Source organism: Mycteria americana, chromosome 8 (assembly GCF_035582795.1).
Source record: "Mycteria americana isolate JAX WOST 10 ecotype Jacksonville Zoo and Gardens chromosome 8, USCA_MyAme_1.0, whole genome shotgun sequence".
Lineage (NCBI taxonomy): Eukaryota > Metazoa > Chordata > Aves > Ciconiiformes > Ciconiidae > Mycteria > Mycteria americana.
The window spans coordinates 27,515,554-27,539,845 of NC_134372.1; the positions used below are offsets into that span (position 1 = coordinate 27,515,554).

Below are 24,292 nucleotides of genomic sequence, written 5' to 3' on the forward strand. Positions count from 1 at the left end.
ACCTTAGCTGGTTCTCTTTAGCTGGTTATGAACTCCTGCAACTGCAGATCACAAGCTGTGGGCCTGCATGCTTATAACACGGTGCCAAACCTATGACCCATCTACCACCCTGTGCCTTGACCACTGAAGCCCTAATCCTGCCTCTCTCGTGTTCATACCCCTCTGCTCCCTGTGAAAAGGGAGGCTCAGTCCTAAGGACATAGAGGAAAAAGCTGAGCCAGAAGCAAGCTAGTTTGAGTGGGGCATGACATGCCTTTCCAAGGGCTGCCATCCACACGGAGGAAGCCCTGCTTAGCTGCATGTCTTGCCAGGGCTCACCCCTCCTCAGAGCAACAGCAATTTCCTCACAGACAAGGCATCCTCCAGAAGTCACTAAGTACAGGAGCAACATCTGGCAGCTCCCTCAGGACATCCTGACCATAACCTAGCAGGTTCCTCTGCCTGGTGATGTGCAGTTTCCTTCGGAGGTTCAAAGGAAACTGTGGGATAAATCCAGCTTGGGGAGAATACCATGGATTCCCCAAGGCAGTTCAGAAGGACTAACGAAGAACAGGATTTTGTCAAACAGCCACAAGAAACAGATTAGTGGTTAGACAGCTAGGCAGCATTCAGAGGAAAGAAGCTCATCTGAACACTGATGGTGCTCAAGCCTCTACTACCCAAAAGTGATTTTGGTTGTTTTCCTTCTGCTCCTTCAAACCGAGGAGGCATCAGACTGGCTGTTTAAGGTGACAGCTCTATGGGAGCCGGTCTTCTCTAACCAGATGAATCAGAGCCTCAGAGACCGGTCAGGAATGCGTGTGGAAAACTTCTCATCGAGAAGCAGAGGGTAAGGTTCTCCTGACTCGGAGCTACTGACAAACCTGACCAGCACTCAGAGCTGCTGGAAAATCCCCTTCAGGGGCTACTTACAACAACTCCACTTCCTTAGGCGGTATACGTGTGCAGAGGGGCTCACACTACTGTCGAGGGACTTATGGTGACCTGGCCTGCTTTCTGCAGAGGAGAGAAGCCAGCATTAGTACAGGGTTAGAGGACAACAGCATCAGGACATGATCTAGTGGCAAGGGAAGCAGCTGAGAACTCTCAAGAACATAAGAGGAGACACACTGACATCTCAGAGCAACAGGCTCTTGCTCCTCCATCTCATTGCTCCCCAAAAAAGGCCCAAACCTCCCAGGAAAAGAGCTTAGCAGCATCTGCAGCAGAGCTCCATCCGTCCCAGAAGGTTATGTATGTACCCCAGCCCGTGACAGCATTAAAGCTCCTGTGTGTGCAGTATCCCCTCCTGGTGTAGCCTCCAGCACTGCAGGTCCTTTCCAGTGTATCTCCTCAGGGATCTCGGCCACCGCAGAGGAGGCTCTCACAATAAAGGGGCTTTCGCCTGCCCCAGAGGAGGCGAGTCTCTGCAAGAGGAAAGGTCACTTCCTCACAGTGACTCCTAGACCAAAAGCAGCATCTTCAGTCCCCCCATGAGAGGCAGTGGCTTGAACCGGGGAGGCAGTTGCAGGAACAGGCAAAGTGAAGAGAGTATTTTGGCTGGTTGCACTTACTGCTGAAATGTACTGGCTGTTTGTGAACCTAGGTTTCTCCTCCATCACAGAGCTGTGTTGTGAGCCTAGGGGCATGTAGGGGGGTGAGCCCATGTCTTCACAGAAGCTTTCTTGTGGGATGCTGGAGACACAGCCACTGTCAGAACCGCTGGAGCCACTCCCTGACATGCAGTGTGATGACTCTGAGCTCTCTGTTGCTGGGGGAAGAGAGGAAGGACACAAATTTGTGATGGAACAAATTTGTGCAAAATGGTCAAGGATGACCATAAATCTGGCCTACGTGACCCGTGCCACATAGACTTGATAAGGTATCTGTTTGCAGAAGCACTGGCCACACAAGCCCACAGATAAGCCACGCTCCTGTCTGTGCCTCTTTAAAGCCATAGGCAACAAAATAACCCAAGGAAGTGTAGCAAATTATGCTGGAGATTAGTATAGACTGGCCAGGGAAGTTCACACAGGGGAAGCCAAGGGGTCACTGGACCAGGCTGGTGAGAGCAAGGGAAAGAGTGCCTTGTACCAGAGGGGTAGGTAGGCAGACACACGAGCATTGGTCTCCAAGGCCACTGCAGTCCCAAAATGTGGCATCAAGCCTGCCACTGGGATGGCTGCAGATCGGTGAGCACTTTACTAATCCCTGCATCTGAGATAACTCCCCCCATGAAAGCTAAGCGAGAGCTGGCATGGAAGGGCAGGGGCCCTCCTTGCCCCAGTTTTGCTCTGGGACAGGGACTGCCATGACCCCAGTGAGCTTGGTCTGACCGCATAACACAGAGCAAGGTGTGGGGATGAGCCCGCACATCCCAGGGCGCACTGCAGACCAGTGGGCTCGTACGTACTCAGTGATGGCTGGCTGCTCGTCTCGTGCTCCAGCTCATCTTCCTCGATGCAGGTGCTGACGTCGAAGGGGCGGCTGGGGGCCAGGACACCCGGCAGCAGAGCCTGGTCCAGGTACATGTGGAGGTTGAGGGGCCCAAGCAGGGAGGAGGAGGAAGGGCTGTATGCAGTGGGGGTGCTGCCAGCAGAGACCTGCACCTGTGTCCTCTTGTAGGGGTTGGAATGGTCAAACAGAGACACCGCAATTGATGCTCTGGTCCTGGCGCCTGCCAGAAAACATACCAAAAAAGCCCTGAGCACCAGTCCTGCCTAGCTCACAAAGAGCAAGGGGGGAGGCACGGCTGGCACTCACCTCTGCCTTTCATGATGTAATCGATAGCACGGTCATTGATAGCTGCCTCGCTGGGTTTGATATCCAGGAATGGCTTGTTGCCCACACCCATGGAGACCATCTCCTGCATACGGATTTCTGGAGGGGAAGAGACCCACAGCCACACTGTGAGGTTGCTCCAACCCACCCCATGGGTGCTATGCAGCCCCAGGCCAGAGCACCCCCGGGCCAGGCTGCTCCTGAACTACCGAGATTAGATCTGTTCTCCCCTTGCTCCCCAGTCCTCAGGAGTCTCCACGGACAAGCAATCATACCCTGCTCTGGCCAAGCAGCTCAGTGCCATGCCACCTACAAAAGTCCTGCCAAGCGGGAAGCCTGGGGCAGAGAGGAGGGACTCAGCCAGACAGCTGCCACTCCAGCAGTGGCCTAGATCATGGGGAGAGCAGTGAGCCTTTCAGGAGCACAGCCCACACTCACAGGGCAGGGAACCCTCTCTTTTCTCTCATGGAGTCCAGGTGGGTGTCTACAGTCACACAGAGCTTGGACTGGTCAAGTTCCCTGGGGATGAGGGGGAGGGAAGGGACATGCCTGGCCAAGCCCAGTACATGCTCCTGAGGCTGCATGCTGGCACACAGCTGCTTGCTGCAGAGAGCTGCCTGGCAACAGGCTCCAAACCTACTCAGGACAGCATGAGCTGAACAGGGCTCCCGCACCTTTTGCGGCACAGACGCCCCGGGAAGGAATCACACCTTTATTGCGGGCTGCCTGCTGCCACAGAATCTTGGCAATGTCACTGGTCCAGGCCTGCTTAGTCTCAGCTGAGCTGGCCTGGAGGATGTAGGTGTCACTGGACTTTCGCCTTCGGAACCAGATCTCAAAGCGCAGGCCACTGTCTCCAGAGTTCTCTGTCAGACCGATGTCTGCAGTCTGTCAGAAAAAGGAAGAGCAAAGCATCAACTGGGGCTCCGCTAGGAGCAGAAAGGGTAAACTCTGCCTGCACCCTGTTCCAGAGCTACCCTCAGCTCAGCAGACCCAATGGGAAAGACCCTGAGTGTCCAGACAGGAGCAGGTATGATACAGACATAGCTGAGCAGAGGCAGCCCAGGCAATTCCCAGCGCTTCACCCAGAGTCAGCACCACCTCCCTGCCATACACACACACACGCAGTCTTTCCCTCACACTGCATCCCTGAGAAGACCTTGGCCCCACATCCCACAGCACAGAGGGGGCTGAGGCATTAATGTGTGAAGCATTCCCTCCTGGCTTCACTGCATGGCTTGGAGAAGGCTTAGCAGTGGTTGGAGCAGCTCTTCTGCTGAAGGTGCTCCTGCTCCCGCTCCCCATTTCAGAGCCACGTGTCCATGGGGAAACCAGCCATGGACACCTCCTGCACAAGAGGGAGCTCCAGGGCTGCCCTTACCTTGAAGGAGCGCTTGTAGATATACACATCAAAGCCACCCTCGATCCTCTTGGGCTTGCTGAACAGGATCAGGTCCTCAAAGAGGAAGACATGTCGCTGGCACTTCCTACGGCCCAGCCAGATAGTGAACTCATCCTGCCGGACCAACTGCCCCTGCTCCTTCAGGTTCACCTGGACACAGGGAACATCCTGGTAAGACCCCAGGAGGATAAGCTCCAGGCAGCCCCAGGCCTGGATGTGGAGAACAGGGTCCCAATATGGCTGTGGCCCGGGTGGTGAAGAAGTGGCAGCTGCCTGTCATGTTAGGAGGGCTCTTAAAGAGGTAGGGCTGCATGGCACTGCTAGAGGCCACATCAGGCTGAAACAACTGGCCCAGAGCTCAGGAGAGAGCTGCACCTCTCTCCTAGACATGGCACACAGATGACCCTCTGCTGTCACCCTGTGCAGATATGTGATAAACCTTTAGGGTGGCAATTGGAGGCAGCAGCGAGAGCATTATCTTAGGGGGAAGAGGAGAGCTGAAGAGGAAAGGAGTCCCATCAAACTGCCAGGAGCACATCCGGGTCTGAAGGCCAGTTCCTCAGTTCTTCCTGTCCCAGATCCATCTTTCTCTACCCTGAGCCCTGTGGTTTCTCCTCCTCCAGTGCTACACTTTGCATGCCTCTTCTTCAAGTCCCACCTAGCTGATTTTTGCCTACCCCTGGCATCAGTATCAGTTTGAATTCCTTCTTGCAAACTGCCTGACCCTCTTCTCACCAGCTCAAAAGAGGTGGAAGGGCCCAAGGCAGCCTGCAGGACGCCATCTGCAAGGGCTGCCAGGCTGGCTCACGTCACCAGTAAGCACCTGGCAGTGTGTTTATGACAAGCTGCTCACCCAGCTCAAGTAACAGCATCCAGGCTGTCTGTCCTAGCAGATTAAGGAGACCTCCAAGCTCTGCTGTTCCCCTTGCCCTGTGCCTCAGTAGTCCTGCTATGCTGTACTGGCAGATGGCACCCTTATCACTGTGGGAATTTGAGGGAGGGCTCACCATACGATCCACAGAACCCAAGTCTAGAGAAGGGGAGGAAGTGTGGCTCTGCCCCCCCGGGCAGGGAAGGACACTTGAACGTACATCACAGTCACGGATGGCATCCATGGCCAGCAGGTCATTTCCATGCCGGAGCTGAAACTTCACCATCTCCTCAGCTGCACGGAGGTAGCCCAGCTCCTGCTCTTGTGCCTCGCTGCACTCCTTGATCAGGTCCTTCAGGAGCAAGGCATATTTGCTCATCCGCTGGATGGGTTTCAGCAGGTAGGAGGCCAGGTCCATCTTATCCCCAAGCTGCGCCTGCTTGAACTGAGAAATGCAGCACAGAGTGAAGGCAGCAGCTTCCCGTGGAGAGCCCCGTGCCCCCAGGCAGGCACTGACACCCACAGCTTTCCTGACTGGGGTACTCTGTTCACTCTGCAGGAAAATGCAAGGCCATAGGACCAATGCTGCTGTGTGCTGGACTCCTTTCCAAAGCACTCACCACATCTCTGCCCCTGTCCCCCCACATACAATTGTGCAGAGAGTTGTGCCAGGAAAGTAGAGGTAGTGCTGAGCATGCCTCAAGCAGGGAAGTGGGGCTTGTTTAAAAAGATCAGTGACCCAAACACCAAGAGCAATCATGATGTAGGCAGTGGGATTTACCTTGAAGAAGGTATTCCCGTGGCTGGCCAACAGCAAGTCCGACTTTGGCTTGTTCTTGCTATACAACGCATACATCCCAAACTGGTCTTTCTGCAAAAGAGATCCCTGCGTGAGACCAACGCGCACCCAGGACACAGTGACAGCCATGCCCTGGGTTGGTTACTCTAGTACTTCCACCTCTCCCATGCCTCCTATGGCATCAGGAATGACTTTGCTTCAAGTTCATTAAGAGCCACGGAATGTTCTTGTCTTCCTGCTCCTACAGTAGCTAGGACTTTTTAATCCATTGTCCTGTTACCCCTTGCCCCTTACATACCCCAACAGAAACCATTCACCTGGAGCAGCAAACATGCATGGGGCAGCTGAGCTTAAGACCGATGCTTCACGTTTCTCCCTAGCAGCCCTTTTCAACAAGAGCAGCAGGTCTGTACCCTTCCACTCGTTAAAGTCCTTCCACACTGACACTACAGACAGAAGACAGGGTAAAGGATGCCCCTGCAGAAGCAGGTGGGTTTTAAGGAGCAGACATTTTGTTTCCCTGGCAGTGTCTCTTGGTAGCAAAGAACAACAGGAAAGGCAAAGAGCACCTACTGCTGCCTGGGCTCAGCCTCGCAGAGCCATCCCAGTTCAACCTAGCATTTGAGCTGGCCGGGGACAAACCAACCCAGCACAGGGTAGTCCTCATGCTCCCAAAGAGCCACAGCCCACTAACACACAGGTGAGCAGCCAAACATATAGGCACTGCTGAGCATAGGAGCCAAACATGTGTCCAGAGGAGCCTGACCCCAGGGGGAACGTGCTGATGCCTTACATGTCGGAGGAAGCAGTGGCTGACCCGCAGTGGGTGGTTGCAGCAGCTCTCGAGCTCTCGCAGGAAGTACTGGCTGTGGAAGTCATAGAGTTTCTCCAGGTTCCCAAAAATGACACTGCGCTTCCCCCGCAGGTCTTGGGGGAGGTCAAGGCGCTCCATCTCAGGGAAGTAGCTATCGATGATGTAGCAAAGCGACCTCACGTATTCCCGCTCCGTGGTTACCATCTCATCAATGATGTGCCGCAGCTTGCTGCAATAGGAAACACTCAGCCTTGAAGGGACCCAGACTGCAGTGGGGCTGCAGCAGTCTAAGAGTGCCTGCAAAGCACTGGACTATCTCTAGAGAAGCTCTCCCTAAGACCCAACACAGAGATGAGATGATCCCTTAGCACCATCCAAGCTCAGATTCAGAGCTGCCTGATAGCTCTGATCCCGAGCATTGACAAAGCTTGTGGCCAATCCAAGGAACTCTGCCGGCTTTTCTGTTCAGGAAGGGCGAGCCCCAGGTCAGCTGTGGTCCTGACCCAATCTCAGCAAGACACACACCCCTGGGCCCACCCAGTCCCTGCTCTGGACACAACAGTCTGGTCTACAAATGGCTGTGCTCCTGAAACAAGAGGGACAGCAGAAGTCACGATAACTTCTGTAAGGAGGAGTCAGCTGATGACTGGATGCTGTGGGAGGCAATGTTAATCCTGGGAGAACACGAGCTCTGGACCCAGGTGCTGTTAGGCTTGTCCCAGTAAAAATGAGTGGGAAACAAACCTCGTATAATTTCATTAGCAAACAGCAGTTCCTAGCATGGGTTGCTCTGCACGTCTCTGAAAGGATCGCTCTTAGGTACTCAAGGTTTCCACTGCGAGGCAGTGCAGCACCAAACATAACTACTCCAACGTGTGCCTGCCTTCCCTACCTCTCAGCCTTCCCCCAAGCCAACTTGTCTGGCTGTTCAGAAGACCGAACAGCAGGACTGCCTCAGCACCCATGGACAGGAGGGCTGCTGCATCACTCCCTTGACAAGCAAAGCAGTTAGCCTATCTGCTGGTGTTTGTGCCCTGCCATGAGCTTTCCTGACACATGCTAGGATATCAGAGGCCCCCTTCCAGAAGATTTCACTGTCCGCAGCTATCCCATCCAGAGCAGAAGCAGTGGAGGAGCTCTGTGGTCCCCCTGCATGCAGCACTCGTTTCTCATCCCTGCCACCAGTTTTTTTTACTATTTTTTTATGTTTTCCAGTAAGAGCAGATGAAAGACCTGCCTAGTGACCCCCTTTCAAGAACAGCTCACATCCCTGGGCCCTCCATAGCCTAGGCACATTGCAGCATGACAACAAAGTTAAGTTGAGATCCTCAAGGACAGAGAAGGAAAAGAAGAGAACAAAAACCAACTGTTGGTCACCCAAACAGAGATCTCAGCCCCAAAGGGCAAATACAAACACCCTCTTACCTGTGAAGCTGCTGTCACAGGATACTGGAAGTGCCTCCCTACTAGTTCGGGTACAGCACTCCCCAAAAGCACTATGCTTCTGCTCTCCCACTGCACCCGTACCACTGGTTTGCTAGGTCCCCGAATACTATGTTTCTGCAAACCCTCATCCTCCAATGCCAGCAACGTTCAGAGACTCCCTCTCCTGCCTAGAAATTGCTCTTTCCCCTCTTACAGAGGAACCATGCTGTGCAGGAAGAGCAACAAATCCCATTTCCCTGCCTCCCCACAGAGGGACATCCCCGTGGGCCTGCTCAGCACCACGAACACATGTGCAGGGAAGCTGGAGCTACATCTCCATCTATCTGCCCTGTACCCATTGCCAAAGCAACTGTCACTGCAGAGCTCTTCACATCTTTGCTGGCTGCTGTCTCACTACCCTGAGGGCCAGAGTACACAGTGTCACAGTCACTTACCTGCCCCAGCTCTTGGCTTCTGACACAGAAAGGCAGCCCCTCTGTCCTTCCAGCAGGCAATCCGCAGCCCAGCTGTGAGCAGCTTGCTGCCGCAGCATGAAAGTCCTGTCCACCAGCTCAGTGCTGCTTACCTCCAGCCCCTTAATAAAGACGCCGGTGTTGCCATATCTGGCCGGCTCGCTCAGCGTCCTCTGGCAGCCTGACCATAGGCTCTCACCACAGGGGAGGTCAAAGCTTTGGGCCTTCCGGAGCATCCTCCTGGGAGGCAGCTTCCCAGAGGCTGGAGTGGAGGTGCAGGATGGCTTCACCTCCAGGGTTTCTAATATGCTCTCCAGGTTTGGCTTTTCTTCAGGCAGCTTTGGAGACTTGGAGGCCCCACTGGCAAAAGAAACTCTGCTCGAGTGAGGACCAGGGCCCAGAGCAGCTTCGCAGGCAAATTCTTCCCCAGCACTGACATCACCAGGGCAGCTCAGGGAGGGCAAGGGAGCTTTCTCCTTAGTCCACCCTGAAGAGTGGTTGGGCCTGTTGCAGCAGTGGGATGCGTTGCAAGTCCTGTCCCAGTGGGACCCAGAGGTGACCCCCTCAGAGTGCCGCTGGTGGGACAGACTGCCAGCCTCGCTGCCAGCCCAGGGCTGCTCCCCCACAGCTGGTTTGCGGTCTGACAGCAGAGACCTCCTTGTTCTCAAGGCTGCTTCGAGTTTCTTTTCAAAAACGAGCTTGGTCTCCTGGCATTTGGACCATGCAAATTTCCACTGCTTGAGTCCCTTGTCACTCTTCAGCTCACAGGCCAGCTCCTTCATCTCCTGGAACCGGGCATTACTGATGTCTGGGTGCTGCCCCTTGTAACTCTCCAGACACTTGATGACACCTGCACAGTGTTCGGCGGAGCTGCAGTCCTCCATGCTGATGCAGGCAAGGTGTCGCATCCCTTCCAAGGCCCACTCATACGCCTGCAGAGAGTGAGAACAAAAGGCAACAGCCAGTCAGAGAGTTTCGGGGAAGAATAACCCTAATTTGGTGCCTAAAGCGCAAGACAAGAGAAAGGATCAGTGTGTGTCCACCACAGTTCCTCGAGTGTGAGAAGAGGGGGGGCTGCTATTGTCAATGGGGTTTAACAATTCAGCAAAACAAACAGCTCCTTATGCAGAGGGCTTCAGCTGTGCTGGCTGCTCTGCCACAGCTCCACCTCCCCATCAGGTCCCTGTGGCACTGGGCACCCACGCTGCTGGGCACGTTTGTCCTCTCTGGGCAGGGCAGCCCAGGGGAAACTGTTGCCAAGATTGCAGGAATTCACACCTCAGTGTGGCCCTGCTTGGTATAAAATCTGGAACTCACCCTCCTCCTTTGCCCAGCCATTCCTCACCACTACCATGCAGGACTAGGTCGAGGGGGCATCAGTAAGCTGCAGGGAACGGGATTGCTGCTGCCCATGCCATTTCTCCAGAGCCGATGGCACACAGAGGCCTGGAGCTGCAGAGCGCAGCTCTGTGGATCACCCTGAGTGCTCTGACCCATCCTTACAGCAAGTAGGAATCTGAGACCGTGCAAGCCCAGCTGCAGCTTGTGCATTTTCCATGTCTGCTGGCACCCACGTGGTGTGCTGTGCCCTGCTTGCTACTGCACTGCATGTTTGTGCTGGTTAGTCGAATACAGAGCTCAGCAGTTTATTTCTAATGCTCCAGGAATGCTGGAAGCAGTTTCATGGGGCTTAACTAATAGCAGTGCATACCCTGGCCTTGCTAGAACAGCTTTGCTGCATCAGTCGAACAAGAGGAGTAGGAAAAACCATGGCCCAAGACACAAGGTAAGAGTGCTATGCCTCCATGGCAGGAAAGGGGCTAATGAAACACTGCGCACTAAGACCTGTCTGTCATCGATAAAAATGAGAGGAGAGGCAAACATCTGAATTAGGCTCATAAGCCACTACTTTCTCTATAAAGCAGGGATGACAACAAGGTTTAACTGTAGAGTGAATAAGATGTGACTAGCTGGCATAGGCCTGGCCAGGGAACTTTACTGCTCATCAATGAAAACAGAGTTATTTGTTAAAATCAGATACACAAGGCAGAGACAACATCCAGGACAGGCCTGCCTGGCACCTTCCACCAACTGCCCAAGACCAGTGGATGTGCAGAAACACCACAGGCTGCCCTTGAGGTGAGCCAGACCATCACTAACACTTGACCTGTCAGGCCCTGTGTACCTGCTATGCTTCTGCATAGAAGCAACACTCATGCTTAGTGCCAGGAACAAAGTGACCAGCCTTAGACCATTTTCCACCTGCTGAACAACCTTACTATGACAGCCTTCACTCAGAGAGCTTAAAGCACTTATTTTTATGCAGAATAGAGCCTTAGACACCAAGAAAATCCACCCAAGCTTTATGCAGACATGGAACAGATGCTGCATCCCCATCAGGGACATAGTGGTCAAACAGATCAGGTGCCAGGCTCACTCTCTGTTGGTCACAGAGGTAGGTAGGGCAGGAGGTGCTTCATTCATATGGTGCCTACCCCCTGGCATGGGGTAGGGAATGGGGACAGCTATGAGTGCCAAGCACTGCTGTTTGTACAAGAGCTGAATGCCAGCACATGAGGGTAGCCTGCAGATTGAGCAGTCTCTCTCCAGGGACAGATGCCACAGGAGCTCCAACAGCCGTCCACATTGCTCTTTTGAGCTGCAGCTGCATGGCGTGTGTGCAGCCAGCCCCATTACTCATGCAGAGCAAGGAGCTGCTTCAGAAACACCAGCAGCTGCTCAGGGAAAACGCTTCTTGAACAGCCTCACACAACTTCAGCACAGGACAATCAAAAGAGCAGCAGTCCCCTCTCCTCCCATCACCCTGTCTAGCACAGCAACAAGCCCCTGACCTGCCTCTCTTGATCCAAGCTTTATGCTCTAAACTTGCCCACTGCTGGGGGCCAGGAGGGGTGTGCAAAGGCAGAGGACATGCCAGACCCAGGTGAGAATCTGCATTTATCCGTGATGCAGAGTGTCCTTTATTCCCTGAAGGCAGAAGCACATCAAGGTGAGGTGAAATGCTGAGTGCAGCAGAGCCCAGCAGATCCACACGGCAGCGACAGATGGCCTATTTTGCTGGGGTTTTTTTCAGCTGCTCCCTCCAGCTGTATGCAAACCAACACCAGCCCCTTCCAGCTCTGCCCTGAGCAAGGGCTGGCCATCAGCATGGGCTAAGGGCACATCTCACCTTTCTGGCTGTGGAGGTCAATGGGTCATCCTGACCAAAGGCTGCATGCTGGCTGCCTTTCGCTCAACTGATGGGAAAAGCTGAGCTCAAAAGGCACACAGGGCTCAAAGAGGGTGCTGAAAGCAATGTGCAGGAGAGGCACAGCCAGCAGGCCAGCCTGGCCTTTACAGCAGCCAGTCAGGAAGGCAGCCGCCCTGTGAAGGCCTTCTCAGAGGCTGGGGACCTCACTTCCATGCACAGACGAGAGAGAGAGAGAGAGAGAGAAAAGAGCCTTCTTTTATTTCTAGGAAACTCCACAGGTCTGCATGGGGCCACACTGAAGAGGAATCAGGGCTGCAAACCACACAGGGAGGCAGCCCCACCCCCTCTCATCTTCATATGGTATCTGTCTGTTCTTGGCAAGGACTCCAAGGGCTGTGCAGAAATGACTCTAAATTTCGATGGCATTTCTTCCATCCCCAGTGCCTGTCTCAGGCCAGTGAATAGCTCAGCTTTGTTCCCTGCACAATGAGAGCAGTCGTCCACGCCCTGCAGCTTGCTTGCTTGGTAACATGCTAAGTGGCCACCAAGGCTTTCTCCAGTCACATCATCCGCTTCAACTGCCCCTTTTAGCACATGAAATGGCAGCCCTCTCCAGGGACCAAGTGTGCCCCAGCACCCAGGAGGGAACACCCTCATGCAGGCAGGTGTATTGCCATCATTGTGTCCAGGTAAGGTTACAAACCACGCTCAGCCAAGCCAGAATACTGCCCTCCAGCCATGGGGCTTTTGGGGACCAGGCAGCCCTACAGCTTCTCTGCAAGAGCTGCTCATATACAAGAGGAGGCACCTGTGTGCAGGGAAGCTGAATCTTCCCAACCATGTCTGGAACCAGGCAGGGAGGAGCCTCTACCTCAGCTTTTGATCTTTACAGACATGTCTTTAGTGAAACTCTCAATTACAGGATTAAAGACCAACATGCTTCCTACATACACAGGGCTGACCTATCCAGCAGCTGTGTGAGGAGTCAGCAACAGGTTGGTCCTGCCAGGCTGCCCAGGGGAGGCAGGGGCTCTTGGGGACCTGCCATGCCATAAGGAAGAACCAGGGACTTCACTGTGCTCCCACAGTGCAACTCTCAAGCCCATCACCCTGTATTGGTCCCTGCTCATTTCACCATGGGCAAGGCTTGCAGTGGCACTGAGGACAGAAGCTCTTGGAGTCTGTTGTCTTTGGCACCACTGAAGCGCCATCTGCAAACACAGGCCAAGAGAAGCTGCTCAGCCCTGGCTCAGGGCACATTGCCAGCACTGCATAGAAAGCCTTCCAGGGGTCCCAGATCCTCACCTGAACCACCACACAGATATTACACCTCCCCAACCCAAACCTATCACAAACCCACCAGATTCCTCTCATACTCAAGGTCCAGTGACCTCTAAGAGACCTTCTAGGTAGCCAAGACAGGAGACAGACACTGTGCATCTGCAGACATATGCCAGAAGGGGCAATTTCAAGGGGGCCTGCCTTTGTCCAAGCCTTCTCTTTCACTTCTTCCTGTGGGGAGACAATGATTATAACTATTTTTCTTGTCACATAGGAAACTGGGTGTCTGAATAGGCAGAGGTAGGTGGAGTTGGCAGATCTGCTGACAAACCCTCCAACTTTCTGCAGAAGAAAAATGCACCTAAGTGGGTGACTAACCCTGCTGTGAGAAGGTTTCCTTCTGAATCTGAAGTGACCGCACAGGGGAGCTGAGATAGGGGTGATGAAAAGCCAAGACTGATCCTGATGGGAGCAACAATACAGGCAGGGATGCAATACAGCTGTGGGTATGATGACTGAAGCACAGAACAAGACAGACCAACTCCCCCATCCTTCTGCGGCGATGTCCCAGAACTGCAAGCCCCCCCCAACTCCCTCGCTTTCAGAAAGGGAAGCAGTACAACAGCTCGGAACATTGCCAAGGACAGCGAAAAAGAAACCAACATCAAACAAGCCCTGATCCATACTTGTGTGCAGCTCCTGTACGCAAGCTGTGCTCCACTCTGCTATTTGTTAGTCAGACACAACTAATCACATGTCTTTGTGGCAAGAAACAACTGCACGACTCCCCATTTAACAAGACCTCCTCTCACCACCGCTATGTTCACTCTAAGTGCCCTTAACTACAGTCATGAGTCTGGAGAGCAAGAAGAGATTGGCTTACAGCAAAGGAGACAGAACTGGTGCAGCTAGAAAAGGTCAAAGCATCACAGCTACCGTTGTGAACTGAGCCGAGCACTTCCCAACAGCTATACATGGTGCCACATAGGCACTGACTCCTGCAGCTGCCCTGCTCTGCTGGCAGCCCAAGGTCTTGGCACTGAACCCTGCAGAGCCAAGATGCCGGTCGCAGCACTCACAGCACAAGAGTAAAGAGAGACAGGGCACTTACCAGAACACAAGTCCAAAGTAAATGCTGCTCTCTTGCACAAAAATGCCTGCTCCTAGGTGTGCTCCTCATTACAGATGCTCATTTGGGCTTATTCTCTGTAAAGTCCAACATGAATTTAGGCTGCTTTGAGAACTGACTCCTGCACACAACACTGATGTGCCCCTTGTCACAGGCTGCTGCACGCACACTATTAGCAGGTACCTGTGGCTGGAGACTGCCTTGTATGCTGACAGTTCAGAAGGACCACAATTAAAAAGCCATTTTACATCAAAATATATTGAAAACAAAATTATCCAGGCTAAAACCTTATTGTCACAAAAACTGTCAGCTGGCAAACAGTGACAAGCCTGTTTCTTTAACTCAGAGACCAAGTAGCCATAGCAGAAAGTGGTCGCCTCACCACTCATTTGGATCTGTTTTGGGCTTTCCTCAGGCTCCCACCCACCGATACTAATAGCACCCATGAAGGAAGGAGCAGGGAAGGAGCAAGACTTCAGGACCTGCAGATGTCTCCCTGCCAAGTTGATTAATTGGTTAAAAATAGACCTCATCTGTAGGAGATCAGTACGCCAATGACCTTGACTTAATAAACACATCTCTGAACTAAGGTCATGGGCGAGGGACCAAGAGGAAAAAGGGGAACAAGAAAAGCAGAAGAAGGAACAAAAGATTGCAAAAGAAGGAACAACAAGATAACTATAAGCCAATGAAATGCTGCGTGATAAAAGTTAGAGCCAATCAGACAGACAGAACAAGCGCGTGCATTGCGCGTGCTTCGTGTGAACCGGTCGGGATAAGTATAAAAGGAATGTTGTTAGGAAAATAAAGGTCTCCCCCTACCATCAGCACTGGAGTCCGTGTCTCATTCCCTTCAAATGGTGACCCCGACGTGAGTCGGAGAAAGCAACGCCGCAAGTAGTGTCCGGAGGGAACCCAGCTGAACGAATCAAGCCGGCGGCAGGACTGCAGCTTTAATCCCGGGACATCACCTTAAGAAACAGGTGAGCGGCTGGGCAGTGACCATGGAAGCTAATATATCAGCCGAGGAAGAGGCCATACTTAAGCTATTAATGCAGCTCCTAATAAAAAGAGGGGTGAAATATGACCCCTATAAGATAAAATTATTATTGAAGTTTTTACAAAAGCAAGGGGCTCCCTCTACAGTATCTGCGGTGTTTGACGCAAAAATGTGGGAACAGGTGGGGGAGAAGATTTGGGAGGCAGCATCCAGGGGGGACACCACCACCACTGAAGTTATGACCACGTGGTGTTTAGTAACCGAGACCCTGCGATCATGGCAAGCACAAAAAAAGTGCAGAATACAGTCACTCAGGCGGCACAAGCAGGTGATAGTGAGTTGATCGCGAGCAAGCCCCAGGAAAAAGACGTTCTTATAGACTTGGGGGAAGAAGACGGGGGCTCGGGCGAAACAAGTGGGGATGTGGGTTTGAAGCCGCTTCCCCCGAACTCCACTCCCACGAAGCTGATGTCGCCCCCCGCGCATCTGATACATGCATCAGAAGCACAACCCACGCCAATAGCAGAACAGGCTTTCGACCCCCGAGATTGGTGGGAGCAACTCCGTAGGGAGGCACTGAAGGATGGGGAAGCTGCGGGGTTTGAGTTTCCGGTGCACGTACAAGACAATAGGCCAAATGAGTGGACCCCCTTCCAGTGGGACCTAATTAAGGAATTGAGAAAGACTGTCACTGTGTACGGCTTAAATGCGCCATTCACTCAGTCATTGTTAGAGAATGTTATGACAGGACATTTGCTAACCCCATATGACTCACGGCAAGGGGCCGCAATGATTTTAACGCCAACCCAGCGACTGCTTTGGGAGCAAAAATGGAGAGAATCCTGTGAGGTGGCAGCCCTGAGTAATCTTGGGCAGCAAGATGGCGATCCCCTTGCTGGGGCGGGAATTCCCCAGTTGATGGGCATCGACCCTTTGCTGGATCCTCGACTGCAAGCTAGATTAGATCTGAATGTTCTCCGACAGTCCGCGGCATTAGCTTTGCAGGCTATGCTCCGGTTGCCCGAAGTTGGAAAGCCAGAACAATCGCTTACTAGTATACGACAGGGGCTCCAAGAACCATATATGCAATTCATTGATAGACTGAGGGATGCGCTAGATAAACAAATTGAGAATCATGAGGTGAAGGAAGCCCTAATACTGAAATTGGCAGTGGAAAATGCAAATACGGACTGCAAAAAGTTATTGCAAGCACTGCCTTTTAACTCTACGTTAGTACAGATGATCGAAGCGTGCAATTGAGTTGGATCTATTGAACATCACACTGCTGCGTTGGCCGGAGTGTTTGCCACTGCCCTCAATATTGGGTGGGGGGTTACTGGAGACAAGTGATGCTATCGGTGCCATACCATAGGGCATCTAGCTGCTGACTGCCCGCAGCGAGGGTCAGCTGTTGGCCGGGGCGCTGGTTCTAATCCTCCTACCTTATGTCCACGATGCGGAAAGGGATGGCACTGGGCCAACCACTGTCGTTCAAAATACAATGCGGAAGGACAACCTCTGCCAACGCGGCAGGGAAACGGGAGGCGGAGCGCGAGGCGGGGACGCGCGATGACACAAGTTCCACCGCCCCTCGGGCCGGAAGGGCGGTCCACGCCGGACTTCCGACCAAAGGCAATGATGGCCGGAAGTTCGGCATCGGCTGCCGTGGCAACAACGCCACAGACGTTGTCACCATGGGCACACTCTCCGCCAGGACCCGAGGGAGCGCCGGACTGGATGTCGCACGGGCTGCAGACCGACTTAGAACCGCAAGAATTAAACATCTTGGGGTGTGTCACCGCCACTGCATGCTTGCAGTTCAAATTATACAGGAACGAGTAAAACCTTAAAGAGGGACGTTACAGCAAGTTTAGCTGTTTATCAGAACGGGTCAATGTGGTGCAATTATACTTCACTGAACATTTCCAAATCCACCAATGCTCCGCTCCTGCTGCCTGCAGGAATTTTTTAATTTGTGGCGATAGAGCATGGCAAGGTATCCCTTCTCATATATCTGGAGGGCCTTGTACCCTAGGACACCTTACCTTGCTAACACCAAATAGATCCATGATATTCAATATATCCCGTATCTTAAGAAAACAGAAACGTGAAATTCACAAATATCAAGATGGGTGCAATGACAAACTTGATTTTTGGCAGGCTGACAAAACCGTGTTGACTTCTTTTTTAGCACCTGGCATTGCCGCAGCACAAGCATTAACCACTTTGAATAAGTTAGGTTGTTGGCTTGCAAAACAAAATAATGCTATGTCTGCAGCACTTAGCGCACTTTTAACAGATGTGGATTCTATAAGACATGCCACTCTACAGAATAGAGCCGCTATCAATTTTCTACTTTTAGTCCAACGCCACAGGTGTGAAGAGTTTGAAGGCATGTGTTGTATGAATCTGTCTGACCACTCCCAAACTATCTATCAGCAAATTAAGTCTCTACAAGACCTCACAGACAAGCTAAAGACCAGCTCAATTGGGCTTGAATCATGGTTGACCAGCTTAGGTGTAGAAGGTTGGCTGAAGGAATTAATCAAAGTAGCTATCATCATATGGATCGTAATTGTTGTTTTGTTAATTATTTTGCCGTGTTTGTTGCAATGCTTGCAAAAAAATAAGTAAATCAATGCAATCAGTCTGGCTCATAGAAACAAAAAAAGGGGGAAATGTAGGAGATCAGTACGCCGATGACCTTGACTTAATAAACACATCTCTGAACTAAGGTCATGGGAGAGGGACCAAAAGGAAAAAGGGGAACAAGAAAAGCAGAAGAAGGAACAGAAGATTGCAAAAGAAGGAACAACAAGATAACTATAAGCCAATGAAATGCTGCATGATAAAAGTTACAGAACCAATCAGATAGATAGAATAAGCGCGTGCATTGCGCGTGCTTCGCGTGAACCGGTTGGGATAAGTATAAAAGGAATGTTGTTAGGAAAATAAAGGTCTCCCCCTACCATCAGCACCGGAGTCCATGTCTCATTCCCTTCACTTATCCTACCTTCCCATCTGTACAGAGGGAGTCCATATCCTGGCTGCGCCTAGCTCTGTGCTGTACATTAACATACCCTATGGCCAGACTGAGGCAGGGCCACTGCTTCAGTGCATCATCTCAGCTCCGGCTATTCACAAACAAATACTGCTAGCCTAAATACAAGATTGAGGAGCCTGGTAACCAGAGACAAGGTGGAGGGGGAAGGGGCCGTGCTTCACATGAGAACTACTGAACTGTGCGGAGAACACCCTGACTGGGCGCAGTCCAGATCCCCTTTCTTTCACAGCACAAAAAACAGGGAGATAAACCATCCCAACCAACCCCAAATTAAAGCAAAATTCAAAGCAAGCTGCCACCCAACACAAGAGCTTTGGAGAAAACAGTGATCCCTCCTAGACATTGCAATGCTCTTTCCACATCTCTAAAAGCCAAAGCCCCTGCTCACTTCTAGCAAGATTTGCAGCTCTGCAAGCAGGCAGCTGCACTTGGAGGTATAAGAAACGATGTAATTTCAGAACATAAGCATTTCAGCAAAGCCACCAAGTTAGAAGTAATCTCCTCTTTATGCAGAGGTTCGCTGTTACTCTCTTCCCCACCCTGTAGCACTGGCTGTTTCCAAACTGCATTTGAAGACCTGCCTGGGATTCATTAGCAGCAGAAACCAAACTAATCAAAACCATGTCCTACATGGGATGCAGCTGGTAAAAGCTCATCTTTAAACAGCAAGGAAAGGATTTCTGAGTTGCTGTGTAGCTCACAGTGCCTCCCCCCTCCTCTCTCCAATGGAGGAGAGACCACTAAAATCACCAGGTCACCTAAAACTAGCTGCTAAGGAAAACAAACTTTAAATCCTGTATTTACATTTCTGCCTGTTACCAAGTGCTAGATGCTGTACAAACACTGCGGGAGGGCAAAGGATGAAAGACAGACAAGCGCAGACTACAAACTCCTTGGATTTAAGCATAGGACAGGAAAACAGGTAGATAGCCACAGTTGGGCAGGAAAGAAGAAAAAGGGGTCAGGGAAGCAACACTAGTCAGGGTTGGTCTCGGCATGCCACAGCCCAAGCACCATCAAAGGGTGCTCATCAGAGCAACTTGCTTGGAAATACTTTTGCAGCAGCACTCTAGGTGAACACAAACAGAGCTCAAAAATCCCTTCGTTTCCCCTCTGGGCAGCCAGGCTTGACAAGTCCAGGAGAGTCTAATTACGGGAGAATATAATCGGATAAAATAGCATTGCACATGATTTCTGCTCCCTTGACGACAGCACAAGGACCCAAAGGGCAAATGTGGCTCATTGTGCTGGAGCCAGCGTGCAGGACGCGTGCTTGCCCTTCTCTCTAACTGCTGCAACTGCCAAGCAACACCTAGGGTAGCTCCATTAGGAACAGGCTGACTCAACTGATGAATCACAACAAGCTACAACAATCCCTGCTTTGGTACAATTCAGAGCTTCCAAAGAGCAGCCTGTGCCAGTTTCACTATATATCTATATACAGACACACACATATGTACATATAACACACATATGTATATATTTATATGTGTATGTATGTATAAAATGACTCCTTAGGAAGCTGGGCAGCAAGCGTCTGAGACTTGCCCTCCCCACAGCTTCCGCAGCTCTGCAGCTGCAGAAAACCTCCCAACAGCCAACAATGCACAGCTTTCCCTCAGTTTTTCCTTTTTGCTCCACAGTTGCCTATGACTTTGCATCCTTGGGTAGATTCTGCACTGATTTTTCTCCCCCTATTTTTCTGTCCCACCAAGGGGATTTTCTCAACATTTAAAAGCTCCTGAGTCCAGAAGACCAGGGGCTGAGTTTCCTCCCAGTAAAATCAGAACCTTTAATGTTTGCCGTTGGTGCAAACCAGCCTTTTCACGTTTGAGGTACTGCTCATCTTTTCATCAGCTTTGTGCACTCATTGCAAAGCTTTGTTTGTCAATGAAATTCTGCTCGCAACCCCTTCTTACCAGAATAAGAGCAGATGCCGTTTCCCTGCCTCGGTGAATATTATCCTCCGTCCTTTCTGATGCCTCACCAGTTACAAACCCAAACTGCATGCTGAAATCTACTTTGGCCACTGTCCTTCCCTCCGGCTGCCCCTAACAACTAGGATCTGGTGGCTGGTCCTTCATTTGGCTACAGCCTACACCAGTCACTAGAGAGTCATGAAACCATCTAAAGCTTGATTTGAAAGAAGTTACACATGTTGAGTGCAACTCACTGATGCCTGAGAAAGCAGAAGGCATGAAGGAGTGAGCCTGAGTATTTGTGGATGTACGACCACTGCCTAGAGGAGGAGGAGGAGAAGGGCAGCATGTTTTCAAGCTTCTTTTAGTGAAGGGGAGAACTCCCCTCTTTGGAGGGTGCTGAGAGCCTCATGCTACCAGCCAGATTCAAGATCAAGCCACAGTGAGATGCACGAGTCACTGAAGCAGGCAACTTGCACAACAGCAACAAATCACTCTGTTCAGAGACTGATGGCACCTTCAGAGGTTTTTTTGCATGCTTTGCTTTTACAACTGTCCCGACAGCCACATCATTATGCTGTACAAATACCCCACTGTAATAGTACACCACAGGCTAGTGAAGACAGACTGGACTGTGGTAGGTGTCTCCCCGTCTGCTCTGCACTGGCTCCCTTCTAATGAGGTCCCCCGTGCCCAGCTGGGGATTGCAAAACTTCCAGTATGCCCTTGGGCCTGGATGGGGAAGCGTGGATGCTTTCTCTGTAGTCTTCAATTCACACCCTTTCCCCTGTGACAAGCTGAGCAAAACTCTGCTTAATTACTCAATGATGTGCTGGGATCTGCCTGCACTGCGGGCGCTTGTGCCTTGGAAGATGCGGAGCTGAAACTGAACCCAGACATCCAGCACATGTTGGGCCTCCATTCTTCAGAGTAGCTGACAAGGCTAGAAGTAGGTCCCTGGTTTAAGAGCATACTAAGATGTACTCATAGGATGCGAGTCCCTGCAGAGCAGACACAGGAGCCTGGTCAGAGGCAGCGGGTGCTTGGGAGAACCTTGTCCATATGTCCAGGGCTTTGATATGCAGATGGGAGCCATTGTGAGCTTCAGCCCCATCTGTACGCCAAGGGGAGCTTCATGTCCAGACTGCTTGAACAGATCTATTTAACTCCCATGACTAAAGGAAATTCCAGCCTCCAGGAGGATCTGAGCATCCAGATGGCTGCCAGCACACAAACATTCAGAAAATCTGTCACCCTGCGCAGCTCCTGTCCCAAGATCAGAGTGAAAGAAAGCACCCAAACCCAACATTTTGCACACATGCATAAGGCTGGGGGGTCAGGTGAGGAAAGACCTCTGCTAGCATCAGATCTTACACCTCAAGTGCAATGCACTCCCCTTGCAGCTCAGCTGCAACACAAGCTGGGAAATCCCTAAACCTGCTGGGAGGAAATGCTGCTTCCCTGCCATTAGTGACTGGCTACCAGTGTTGTGACCCTGCAGATTTGATCCCACATGACTCAGAGAAGGGGAGCCCCAGACTTTGAGACAACTGTCAGTTCATGCTCACGGGCAGCCAAGGCCACAAAGGAATATTTACTCAGAGGTGCCCTGGTGATCAAGGATGAAAGGCAGCAGATGCTTTCAACACATCAAGCATTTCCCCCCTGCAAAAACAGCAGTGGCAGAACACGTTGGCACTCCCAGGATCAGGGAAGGCAGTTGAGGAGCGAGCAGCCTACATCCCAAAAAGGTGCCACGCGCTGGTACAGCATCCCCCAGCCTCTTCTTCCTGCCATGCCCTCCAGTGAGGGGGAGGATTCAGCCAGCACAGGAGGAGGGAAAAGGACCCCAGACAAGGCTTTGTCCCCCTGCACGTGCCACAAACACATCACACAGACCTCGTACTGCACTAAAGCAGAGCCTGAAGTGGTGGGGGAGGTGCTCAAAAGCATCTCAACCCAAGAACCCCCCACCTTCAACTGCAAATTGGGCTTGAATTTAGCACATGAAAAAACCTTATTAATTCACTGCTGCCCTGCAACACTGAGGGACAAACTTACGCACCAGTCTCACACCCGTGTTGTGCAACCAGAAAGGTACCATTTAGTATTCACCTACTGTCACAGAGCTTGCTGGGAGCTAGGGGCACTGCTGCAATGCTAATTTGGCAATAAAGTTATTGATGAAACACAAGAGAAAATAGCCTGAAATAGCACGAGTAGATCTAGCAGTGAATTACTGGAGAAATCATAAAACAGAACAGTTTCCAAATAACTAATTTTGCAAAACAGAAAAATACGGGGGAGCTGTAGCAGATCAGATTTAAACAGTCAAGACTTCTTGTTTGTTCAAGAGGGCTATCTCAAACTCCAAGGCAAAGCAGAAACTTTCTGATATATGAATACCCTTTTATGGTAAAGTAAACATTAGAGGCTTATTAGCCTTGCAAGATGACTTCTCCAGCAAAACCCTGGCAGGAAGGAGAAGGGAGAAATTTCATACATTCACCTTACACGAACTCTGTCAGAGGATAGATTTTCCAGCCTCTAGGCTCATTCCCCCAGCTGCTTCAGGATGCGCATGAAAAAGGACACCCCTGAAACGGGACAGCAAATCAGACTAGATGTCTGTCTGGGGGCAGGACTTTGCAAGCATAACTAAGGAAGAAGAGAGAGAAGAGAGAAAGAGAGATGAGACTGCTGCTGTCAGACAGTGCTGAAGCCAGACAACAGTGGCTTCCCCTAAAACAGTTTCACAGCATCAGGAAACATGGTATATATTCCTCTGTTGTGCTACTCAGATCTTCCTTCATCATCTTCAGTACTTGCACCAGTAACCAGACAAAAACTGTTATTTGGGAATTTCATGCAGCCCATCCCCAGAAAAGTAAAGCCAATCTCTGCGCAGAGGTAGAGAGAGAACAGCGCGTGTTAAGGTTCTCCCAGAGACTTTATTATAAGCCACAGCAAAAACCTCATTTGCTCAGAGGTGCTGGAGGGCAAAGTCATGTTCTGACCTGCGCAGGACTGCTAGCAAGAGAAAAGCATCATGGCATGGCGACCTGCATCTCTGTTCATAATAGGTATGCTACAGTAAGGACACATCAAATGCCTCGTTTTCCAGTTTGGTGCTAAGTTCTACTCTCCAAATCTCCTCCAAGCACATTCCCAGAGCAGGAAATCGTAACAGCCTTTCAGTAAAATTAACTCTCAACCTGGGCCAAACAGCCCGAGATAGAAAAATCACACTTTTAGGTCCCAGCTACCAGGATTCTTCCCAGCTTCCCACAGACCAGCATTCACAAACTCTTCTTTCCCCATCAAAGGCTAAGCAAAAAGAAACATCAATAATTTGTTGCCTGAAGAGGACTTGATTTTATTTCCTCAAAATCATCATCTGTAACATTATATCTGGTACATCATCAGCAACCAAGTACAGCAGAAAACAAGATATCAGTAGCTCACTGTTCTGAATCTTTTGGGGAGAAGTGGGAGGTAATGACATCTGCAGAAGCCAGCTAATTTATCACGCTCTGGATTTCTGCTGTCACATCTAAGATCAGATCTGTCTCTCAGAGCTGAGAACACTGTGCCAGCAGGTCTCAGTCACTCACGGGATGGGAGCCCAGCGAACCTTGGAGCAGCCAAGGAGAGCAGCCCTCTCTTGTGCTGTCCACAACCTTTAACAGAAGCCCAGGCAGATCGAAAGGTACCACCTGCCCTGTGTGTACATCCAGCTAGTCTAGAGGCATGCAATCCCAGCAACAACTTCTAACTACAGTTAAATTATGCCCACTGAAATGATCATGCAATAACCTCTAATAAAGAGAAAGAGAGACAGGCACTGCTGTATTACAGACAGTGCAACCCTGGGATTCGCAGGGACCGTGCAAAGATGCACACAGCCCACAGGGCTCTGTCTGAGCGCACAAAAGACTCACACAAAGCACTCTGATTCATGCTGGATGCATACAGACGCGCACAAGCAACGCAGTGAAAAGCCTTCTCTACATTGTTTCCAAACAATCTCAATAAAACTCACATGTCAGCCGGGGCGCCAGACACTTGGTACTTACAAGAGGGTTTGCTGTGTCTGTCTGCTGCCGCAGTCAGGATAGGGTGTATTCGATTCAGAGGGAAGGTG

At 51.3% G+C, this 24,292-nt stretch overlaps 1 protein-coding gene across 4 annotated transcripts in view; it reads right to left on the reverse strand.

Annotated features, from left to right (window-relative positions):
• Positions 1-24,292, reverse strand: part of PLEKHG4 (pleckstrin homology and RhoGEF domain containing G4) — a 92,125-nt gene that overhangs the window by 916 nt on the left and 66,917 nt on the right. For 2 of the 4 annotated variants that reach the window (XM_075510391.1, XM_075510394.1), the window contains 9 exons: positions 8,527-9,476; positions 6,626-6,875; positions 5,815-5,904; positions 5,254-5,478; positions 4,142-4,312; positions 3,471-3,648; positions 2,743-2,859; positions 2,393-2,656; positions 1,005-1,750 (listed from right to left, as the gene is read on the reverse strand). In XM_075510391.1, the coding sequence (XP_075366506.1) occupies positions 1,422-1,750; positions 2,393-2,656; positions 2,743-2,859; positions 3,471-3,648; positions 4,142-4,312; positions 5,254-5,478; positions 5,815-5,904; positions 6,626-6,875; positions 8,527-9,476 (2,574 nt within the window). In that variant the 3' untranslated portion in view covers positions 1,005-1,421. The other 2 variants (XM_075510392.1, XM_075510393.1) reach the window with 2 other exon arrangements.